Source organism: Leishmania donovani, chromosome 28 (genome assembly GCF_000227135.1).
Source record: "Leishmania donovani BPK282A1 complete genome, chromosome 28".
NCBI classification, from domain to species: Eukaryota; Euglenozoa; class Kinetoplastea; order Trypanosomatida; family Trypanosomatidae; genus Leishmania; species Leishmania donovani.
This window is the reverse complement of record NC_018255.1, coordinates 133,198-143,414: the sequence shown is the minus strand read 5'-3', so window position 1 is coordinate 143,414 and position 10,217 is coordinate 133,198. Positions and strand designations below refer to the sequence as shown.

The following is a 10,217-nucleotide window of genomic DNA, read 5'->3' as shown; positions in this document are numbered from 1 at the left end:
CGCACTGAAACAACAAGGTGAAGGCGCGAAGACTGCACACGAGAAGCAGATACGGCTGCAGGGGCCCAGCAGAGCACTTCGTGCCGAAGCGCAACGCGCGAGAGAGCGTGTGGGAGGCACTTACATATGCGCACATCAAGCCATCATTGCGTTCTCCCGCGCTGTGCGCTCTTCGTGCCGTTGAAGAGAACTTAGAGGAGCAGCATGGACGCATGGAAGGCGGTCATTCCCGGTGATGCCCCTCTCTCCCCCTCCACACAGTCGCACACAAAGCCGCGTTCTCTCACCGAAAGAGCCAGGCAATACACTCCAGCAGAGCACAGCAGTTCAGGCAGATACGACGACGACACAGCAAACAGATGTGCCCCACAAGCAACAAAGAGAGCGAGAGAAGAGGGTGCACGGCATCCCCCGCGGTCCACGATAGCTCCTCTCCAGTCAGCGTAGCACCGCTGCTTCTACAGTGCGGAGACGGACGCACGCGCGGCTCTCCTCATATACTTGACGGCGGTGCAGGAAGCAGAATGGAGACCGAAAAAAAAAAGAAAATCAGCCGCTGCACAACCTTCACGCAGCCGTAAAGGGGTCCTACACACGGGACGCGTGTTGGGCAGGCAGGTGCGCACGTCTGGCCCCCGCCAGAACGGTACACGATGATGAGAGCAATCGACAGTCACCTGCCGCTGTTGCTGCGCTTCTTCTCATTCCGTTTGGCGCCCTTCCCTTTCTGCGTTGTCGCACGTCAGTTCCCAAGCTGGCCGGTAGCTCCCGTCATCCCGCCTCAAGAGCGGGTTGCGGTTTGTATCTGCACTTCGGCCCACTGATGAGTAGCCGCTCTCGTACAGGCTGCACTGCGGGATGCACATGAGCCTGGTGTACGCCCACACATCGTTCACGGACCAGTGAAAGAGGGGGCATGCGCGCAAGAAGTCTGGCCAGCCTGGCGTCGTTTTCTCCACTGCCTCCTTCTGATACCGGCCGTGCGGGTCCGTCTTGCGCGTGCCCATGAAGACCACCTTGAGCGGGTGTTTCTCCGTGAGCGTCCATAGGCTGAGTCGCATGTCCTGCGACGCACCCTGGTGCACTAGTGGCAGACCTCGCGCAACCTCCTGCATGTACCACGCGCGAAACTTGCGCAGCTCGTCAAACTCATCATTGTGTTCAACCACAAAGATGCAGCACTGCGCCAGCACCGGTGCTGTCACAGCGCTACGAAGCAACTCGAACATCACCACGCTGTCCTTTCCGCCGTTGAACGCAACTCCGATCTCGGAAGGCGCGTAGCGCTTGAAGATGTCTCGAATGAGGTACTCGGAGGCGTTGACGCGATCCATCAGCTGTGGTGACATGACCGGTAGAGCAGGCTGCTCTGTCCCCTGGATAGCACACTCATCATCACGGCATCCGCTCTCACCCGGCGAAGCCTGTGCTGCGGACGTGTCCTGCGGCATGAGCGACACGAAGCGAGGGGAGGGACGAGCGCGGGCGGTGCAAAATTAGTGTAGGCGAGGAGGGGCCGAGAAAACGATGCGAAAGCCACACAGGAAAAGAAGCCGTGCGGAAGCCAAAGCAGAGGGCTCTCGGGAAACCTATCGGCGTCCGCTCGCTCAAGAAACCCTCCGCGAGGGCAGCAGCAGTGTCAGCACGGAGAGCCGCTCGAGAAGAACACAGGATGGCAAGGCCGCGGCAACCGAGTCGGGGGCTATACAATGCCCAATGGCACGGTGGATGGGGTAGAAGAAGAAGGGGTAAGACGAGAAACGGAGTGGGCAAACAACAGCGTGCAGCAAGAGAAGAAAAAGAGCAGCGCCACTGCATCAATCGTCTCGTGCCCGGCAGTACCCGATTTGGCTCGCGTGTGTGCAAGACAGGTTGGTGAGGCAACAAGTCGGTTCTCTCTATCTGCGCGGATGTGTACGCATGCGCTCTGAGAAGCGGTGGCTAGGACTGCGTGAGTCTCTTCACCAGCTGCGCGTCCGGTATATCTTGTTGTTTGGTCTACAGGCCGGTGCGGTGGCACGGAAGACGTATGGGTGGAGGGCAACCGACGAAAGAACGACCGATAAGTTACGACGGGGCAACGAGCTGACGCCGGTGTGTGTGCACGCAACAACAATCTGGAAAGAGAGAGAGCGTGCGGACCAGCACACACGCTACAGCACGCGCAATGTGAACGGTGGACTGAAGAGAGACGGGCCGTAGAGGCAGCACGGAAGAGGAGGAGAGCAGGTGAGCGAGCGGGAGAGAGAGATCGGTGTTTAGTCATGGGCAAAACGAAAGAAACGATGAGGGCAGTTGCAGAGAGAGGGGGAGAGTACCAGAGCGGAAGTGGTGCCACCGCGAATGCCTGTGCGCAACCATGGTGTGCGACGACCCCGCAAAGCATCAACGGCGCAGCTCCCTCGTTCCTCTTCTTTCCTACGCAAAAGGATGCACACTGAACACCGAAAAAGGCGTTTGAGGGTTTCGAGAACGAACAAAAGGCGGCGGTGGGCGCAACATCACCAAAGTCCCGCACATCACATAAATGCTCCACAGCAGTTATAATCGCGGCTTCGCTGTTTCTCGTACTGGAAAAGAGCTGTGTCAGCTGCGAAGTGTACATGAAAAGGTGGAAAGCGCCTTTCTCATTGCCGTCCCAGTGTCGACTGGCCACCGCGCACCACTCATTTTTCGAATCTTAATCCTTTCTCCTCTGCCACGCGTGCAAGTGCAGAGTGGAGAGCAGCCGCACCTGTGGCACCCCCACCACCGCGCCCCGTCGCACTTTACCTCCAGGCACGATGGCCGTTCAGTTCATCGCCAGCGCAAAGGGTCGCACCAGCAAGTGCGCGAAGAGAGCGGAGGGCAGTGGCACTGAGCGCGAAACGGGAAACAAGACGGCGTCCTTCACGACGGCAGCACTCTCCCGCAGTGCCCGCTCCACATGCAAGGCGATGCTGCGCGCCACCAATGCATCATAAGCAGCAATGCCGTGCTCGCTGAAGCACTGCAGAGCTGTCCAGTAGAGCTTGCGCCGCGCAGGCGTGCTGTGTGTCGTCGGGAGGCCTAACCAGCTGCGCAGGCACAGCGACACGAGAAACACCACGTCCACCTGAGCGCTGGACAGCAGCGCGGTGCTTGCAGAGTGCTGCTGTTCCAGTTGCGCGCACACCGCCAACACGCGAGCCTCAGTGTTGGCATACGATGCCCACTCTTCGGCGCTGCGTCGTGCCAGACACTGCTCTACGTCGTGACGTGTGACTCGAAGCGCTGTCCGGTTCGCCAGCAGGCTTCTGGCGACCGCCGCCAGCGCCTTGGAGTGGGGCGGCGGCGACGCGACAGGAGCCTGTGCCTCGGATGGGGGCGCACTGTAGCTCGACGACAAGCGGCGGATCATCGCCTGCAGCTGCTGCGCCTCCTCCTCTGTCGCGGAGGAGGCGATGTCGCCCGTCGGCAGAGCCTCGCCCTCGGTGAAGCTGTCTACGTCACACACCGTGTCGACCGTCAGCTCCGCCTCGAAGCCGTCCAGTAAAATCGCTGGCAGCCGTTTTCGACCCTTGCCGGAAGTCACAAAGCGCACCATAAAGTATATCGGGTCCACCCCGCGGCGCTCCTCACACAGCCGGCGCAGCTGAAGCATGCGCTGCTGTGCGACGGCTGGGTCGAACCACGCCCGGAACTCCGCAGACGGCCGCACAAGCACACAAAGGGCCATGGCGGAAAGCAACGTTAGAAGGGAATCTTCGCCGAAGGGCGGGCGGTTTGTCGGCACGGCGGCCGAAGCGGCGCTGCCGGCCGAGTCTGGAGTGAGCTGCGCCGGCGCAAGCCACAGGTCCGCGAGTTGCCCCCAAATCTCTTCCAGCAGCTCTCGACTTGGGTCACTGCCACCACCGCCGTCGTCGGCGGGCAAGGCGGTCGATCCAAGGAGAAGGTGGATGGACTGGTAGCAGGCGCCGGCGCGGGCGGCACGGGCAACACCAAACGCGTCTTCGCCAAAAGACAAGTCCGACCAGCCGACTTGCGGATACGCCTCCACGGGCAAGAGAAGCGGCCATCGCAGGCGCCGACTCTCTGCGCTCGGGCCGCCTCGAAGAAAGGCAAGCGAAGCAGCACGCGCGGCCTCAGCCAGGCCATCGCGAGCCACCGCGCATGTAGACCAGCGGAGCAGCAGTGCCACGCTGTGCGGGGTGAGGGAGCGCAGACAACCAGGCGGGCGCGACTTTTTCTTCGTGGATGGGCTGATCGACGTGGTCGAGACGGCCCACATCTCCGACGTCGCGTCGAAAGCTCCCCCACCAACTTCGACAATCGCGTTCAGCAGCTCCGTCCAGCGTGCCGGCGGGTCGGTGACGTCCTCTTTGACGGTCCGCATGTACGGCTGGAGCGCGGTCCACCCGGCTAGCGTGGTCGACACCCAAACCAGCTCAGTCCAGCGAAAAGCGCTTCCGCCGCCGCACACGTCATTTACGACAGCTGTGAGGGTGATCGGCAGCTTCGGGGCTTGCGCCTGAAGCAGCCGCGTCCAGCACTCGCGTACAACGTCTGAGACGTCGACGGTGAGAGCGCGGAACAGCGAGTGCGCTGACGACCGTCTTTCCTTGCGAGTTAGCAGCAACGCGCGAGATTGGGCAAAGAGCGGGCCGTCCACGAGCTTCCATGCGTACGGGCTGCAGCAGAGCGCCTTCTCGCCGGTGCCTATGAGCAACGTTGCCAAAAGGCGCAGGGCAAAGACGAACTGAGCGTCGTGCGCCGGCGACGTCACCGTTGGCGCCCAGCCGAGCACCACCTTCGAGGCCACCTCGAAGGTGGCTTCCTTGTCTGCCGGCGACAAAGAGCCAACACAGCGGCATAGAGCATGAGCACCCACTTCGTACAAGCCCGCGTCTGGCCCAACCTCACTGCACAGCAGCTGGAGAAGCACGCGAAACAGCCCTGGCCAAGGCTGCTGCGACGGCGGTGTAGACGGGTCCTGTGGCTCAGTGCGCTCGCTCAGCTGTGGGAGCAGGTACAGCAGCACGCACGCTGCATGAGGAGAGGGCAGCTGCGCGGCGAGATCGCCTAGGAGACACCGATGCGAGTGGAGAACAGCGTCCAACGAGAGGGCGAATGAAGGCCGCGCCGACCACTGCTCCAGCCACACAGCGCGAGGGTCTACCTCGCTGAAGAGCCTTCCACACGGAACAACCACATCCGTGAGCACGCGCACGAAAACCTCCGTCACCTCGTAGTCTAGCAGAGGCGCCCATCCCTGTGGTAGCTCCATGAGAAGAAGATGCAGGAAGCGCACGAGGGACAGATCGGCTGACTTGCCAGTGCGACCCAGAGAACGCACTGCGGAGATCGCGGCGTGCGTAAAATCGAGCTGGGCACGGGGAGGGAGGGCCTGGAACAGTGACAAGGCCGCCTCTGTCCAACCGCTTTCCTCGTGCAAGCATGCGCGGTCGATCACTGCCTGTTGGAGGTCGGTGAAGTTCTCGTGCTGGACGATGAGCTCCGGGCGGTGCTTCAACAAGTACCGCAGGCTATCAAGCAGATCCGCCTCCTCATCACGGTGCTGAGTGGGGTTCCGAAGGGCAGCCTCCAACACACGCAGGCATTCGTCGTCACAGTGCATGGCAGCGGCGGCCCCACCACCCCCGTGTGGCAAACTGTCGAGGATCTCGAGACTCTCCCAGGCGCCATTCTGCACGTCGTTGCCAAACTGCAGGTGGTTCACCTCGCCCGATACATCCGGCTTCCGCAGTGGCGACAGTGAGAGCGCTGGTATGGCGTCCTCTTGCCGCTGCGCCGCGGTGATATGGTGAGTCGATTCAACCACTTCAGTCATGTGCCTCATGAGCTCGCCCCACTGCTCCACCGCCGCAGACGGCGCTTCACCAGGTACGTAGGTGTGGTGTTTGCCTTCTGTGTGCGCAGCGTGCAGGCAGGCAGCCTCTCCCGACCACCACGCCGTGTCTCGTGCAAGTGCCTCTGGTGTTTCGTAGGTCTCAAGGAAGCCCTGGCATAGCACGTGCATCGCCTGCACAGTCGGCGTTTGCGCAAGTGACACAGATGGGCCGCTCTGCACCGCCAAGCGCGAGACGGCAGCCGCGGTGGACACGCCATCGAGCGCGGAGGAGCAAAGAAGCGATGTCGACGGAACGGTGCCCCCACCACCGCTGCCTTTGCAGCTACCGCTGTGACCACTCGCGGCGTGTCGAACGACTTGATCCAGGCTAGCCGAGTGAGTTGACCACGGCGGGCGATGCATCCGGCGAGTGAGGGAGGAGGCTTGTGCTCGTTCACGCTCCAACCACTATGGAGCAACCTGAAGACTGCATGTAAGGCAGCGAAAATACGTGTATAGAAGGGGGAGAAGTGCCGGCGCTTTATTCTGCGTGTACGCCGAGCTCAATATCTCGGACCAACCGTAAGCTCAACGTCAACGAAAGCAACGGACGGCACCTCTGGCAGACGTGCGGTGGAGGCGAAAGGTGCAGTGAGGCTGCCGCTCCGGGTCGGCGCGCTCGATATGTGTCACTTGCCTATACGCGGCTTCTCTATTACAGGCACACACGCCGCGTTGTCCTCGGTATCAGTACGGCGACGGTGACTCTCACCTTTCGTCGTGTGTGAAACCGCCGTGCGCATAAAATGTTTTGTGTTTTGGAAGTGCGCATGTGGAGGCAGCGATGGAGGTAGACGGTGGGAGGACGGAGGAAAAGAGAAGTGAACGAAGAAGACGCCGGCGCTCCACTGCCTGTGCCGCATCACCGCCTACTTGCCACGCAAACATACATGACATCCACAGAGAAAGCGGGTGTGAATCATGTGAGAGCTCCAGTGAAAGGATGTCCAAATACTCTTCGAAGCGGCGAAGCCGCGCAGCTCATCAGCCGGCGTGGCCGCCGCGCTTTGAAAAGTCGATCTCACCTCCTCACACGCCCAGCGACGGGCCCCGGCGAGTGCTCTGCTCTCCCGCAGACCTCGACTTCGCTCTTTTCTTCATCGTTTTCTTCTCGGAGACCCGTATGCAGAGAAGCGATGCGTCCTCGCAGCGGACAGAGCTGGTGTGGGTCACTGCACTGGCGGAGCGCTTACCCACAAGCATAAGGTGCGTGTCGATCTTCGACTGCACCACCTAAACGTCAAAAAAAAAAGAAAAAAAAAAACTAATCAGCTACACATCACACATGAATACTCTAGTGAAAAGAGCGCAACAGACACGTACGTACAAGCACACCCATACGCAGCTTGTGCACCTCGCAGTCCAGGCGCGGGTTTGAGAGCTCATGAGAGGCGAGCGGATAAAGGGGCCCACAACCAGTCATGTCGCCTTCCTCGTCTACCTAAAAGCAATACACAACACGCACGCATGAATAAATGAAAAGCGGATAAGAAAGAGACGGCAAAGGGCAATGTCCCGCTCCCAATCCGCCAAGCAGACACCAAGACATCAGAAGTCCGCACTCAACTGTAAACACGCAAGGCGCCACCGGTTCACCTCCTCCATGTGTCTCTCCGTGGGCCGTGCTGTAGGAGAGCGGCAGCGCTTTCCTTCTCTATTGTGGCGCTCTCCTCTCCCGTTCTCTTTCGCGTACAATGCGGATGCTGCCCATTTTTGTTTGCGCGCTAATCCTCACGCGGCGGAGGACTTGTTGCTCTCCGAAGCAACAAGCGGGCCACGGAATGTGTAGTTAACCTCCGGCCTTGCCTTCGACAGCGGTGAGTACTCCGATTTCGGTAGCTCCATCGTACAGGCATACTCGCCGTACATGTCCCGCAACGGGGTGGCGCTAAGGAAGTACGGGTTCTTGCGCAGCGGGTAGTCGGTGATGGTACCGTACGGCGTAGACCACGCCGGGAACCAGCAAGCAGAGAAGAGGCTGAACGTCTCGCCTGGGCGGATGCCGTAGACATGGTAGTCGAAGCGGCGGCACCACTCCCGCTTGTACGCGGTGTATTTGGCCCACAACTCTTTTTTCCGCTCCAGCCGCTCCTTCGACTCCATCACGCCAAACTTTCTACACTCGTAGTCGTTCGGCAGGAAACCGGAGAGACGAAACATGCTACGGTACCAGAAGCACATGTCGGCGAAGATGAAGGTGCCAAAGGAAACGAAGAAGCGGGTGGACGGGTGCAAGCGGGTGTGGCGCAGCGACGCCTTGGAGCGCACCCACATGCTGTAGCTGAACCCTAGGAAAGCAGCGATGCCGTGCTCGTACATGCGCACGCCGGCGGCCGTGTTAATGATAGAAGGGGTGTTTTCGATCACCGGAAATGGTGTGCCCATAATATGGCGTGTGAGGTTAAAGTTGGTGTAGTCAGCGTTCGTGATGGTCCGGTACACGTGGTCACGACGCTCAATGGAAAGCGACGTGCGCCAGAGCTGAAACGACTTCCACGCTAGTTGCTCCTGGTCGGAGAGCTCGCGTTCGGTGCTAGGGGCGTAGCGGGTGTGCTCAGTCGCCACAAAGATCGGCTTTCCGGTCACGTCTACACCTCCGGTGCCGAGTTCCGCTGCTGTCGCCATTCTACACTACTTTCCCGATCGATTGAGGCTGCGCTGCACGAACAGACACTAGCGCCTTCCTTTCTTCCTGCACTTCACGGGAGGCAGCAGCAGTCGGGGGACGGGAGGAGAGGCGCAGGCCCACCTGTTGCTTTCAGTACTCTCAGTCGACAACGCCGCGGTTGCTGCGCAGCGTTGTTTCTAGACATAAAACGATGATGGTGTAGCGGCGCCCTGTATCTCCTCGGTGGTTGAGTGCGTCGCTGTGCTGCTAATAATGATGATCCGCCTTGACCGCTACTTCCGGTTTAACGTCGTCCTTTCCTCTTGTTGCCCTTGCGCACACGCACACACAAGAAGATCCGGGCTGAGGCGCAGGACGCACCAGAGGCACACCCGCTGTCTGCTACACGCGAACGAAATAAAACCAGGTGTGCACGTGCGTGTTCCTAATGTGCTGTCGAAGGCACCCAGAGGAAGAAGGTGAGATGAGGTGTGCGCAGAGAGCATGAAGACTAATGAGGAGGTGCCACAGCATGAGTGCGCTCCACACAGATAAGCCTGGCGTCTGGCCCCTCCCACCTTTTTCGCGTGGGGGTAGGGAGGGGAGGGCCGCGAGAAGACCGAGTCGTGCACAGACGTGCACACACACGCTGGTGAGTGAGCTGATGAAGGGTTACCTGTCGCGCAGAGTGCGCACCGCACGCACTCGCCCCAGAGAGGAAGAGAAGCCGTCGCGCAGAGCTTCCAGCGCGTGCTTGGTTCTGCGCAGCAGCCTGAGGCGGCGCTGGAGCCCGGCTTCATTGCATAAGGAAGCTACTTTACTTTTTGCAGAGAGAGGGGGGGGGAGTTGCGGAAGACGAGCACGCTTCTCAGCACGAGTGGCGCCCTATCGTTCTTCTTTGGATGGGGCGTGACGTTGTCCACCAACACGCGCGTGGAGACGCACACGGAAAGCATCAAGCAAACAGTGAGAAGTACAAAGACACCGAGGAAGCTGCCATGCGTAGTGTCCGCGTCATCGCGTCGCATCAGGCACAACAGAAAGGGAGCCCATGAAACGAGGTGTAGAGGACAGCATAAGATGACGATGACCTGCCTGAACCCCGTGTGGCGCCAAGTCGAAAAAAGAAGCCTTCTCGACTCGACAATGCACACGAGCAAGTTGAGGTGTGGCGCTCTCTCGCCGTCAGCCGGAACGCGATGCCACCTCGTTTCCGCTCTACGTCCTTTCGTTACCGCTGCCCACATTACCGCCCACCACACCAGTGGGGGTCCTACGGTGACCATCTCCGGTGGAGTGTGCACAGTTGGCACTGCACGCGTCAGCAGCGAGAGATGGAGACGAGCAAGAGGTGCACGCTCAGCTTAAGTGGAAGAAAAGCTGAGGCTAACCAGTGAAGCACCATCGCAGTCGTCCCTGCTTTCCCTTCGCGTTCCCCGTGTTGACAGGCATGGACACCACTGATGCACGCGATGGCATTGCGTGCGCACACGGAGAGCGCACTTCCGAGGCGTTTTCTTTCGTTTTCGACGTGGCCACTCTAGCACGAGCAAGTGAGCAAGCGCACACGCATACACGATCACAGTCCGCCGAACTCCACTGCACTACGGCCACATCCCGGTCGTGTCTGGGACGAGCCGTCCTGCCATGGTATCGGGCCGTGCACCAGACAGGCTCTTCTTGTCCTTTCCCGTCCCATCGTTACATACGCGCTGCGTAGTCGGCGCCAGATACACTCGG

The 10,217-nt window shown here is 60.2% G+C and overlaps 2 protein-coding genes across 2 annotated transcripts; both read right to left on the bottom strand.

The window, feature by feature from the left end:
* Positions 1–701: 701 nt before the first annotated feature.
* On the bottom strand, positions 702–1,349 carry LDBPK_280410 (phosphoadenosine phosphosulfate reductase-like protein; the record flags this gene model as incomplete). The annotated part of the gene is made up of 1 exon (XM_003862092.1): positions 702–1,349. The coding sequence occupies one exon, from the start codon at positions 1,347–1,349 to the stop codon at positions 702–704; it is 648 nt and encodes a 215-aa protein (XP_003862140.1).
* A 1,442-nt stretch (positions 1,350–2,791) lies between these two features.
* On the bottom strand, positions 2,792–4,354 carry LDBPK_280400 (hypothetical protein, conserved; the record flags this gene model as incomplete). The annotated part of the gene is made up of 1 exon (XM_003862091.1): positions 2,792–4,354. One exon carries the CDS (start codon positions 4,352–4,354, stop codon positions 2,792–2,794), a length of 1,563 nt encoding a protein of 520 aa, XP_003862139.1.
* Between the last annotated feature and the right edge of the window lie 5,863 nt (positions 4,355–10,217).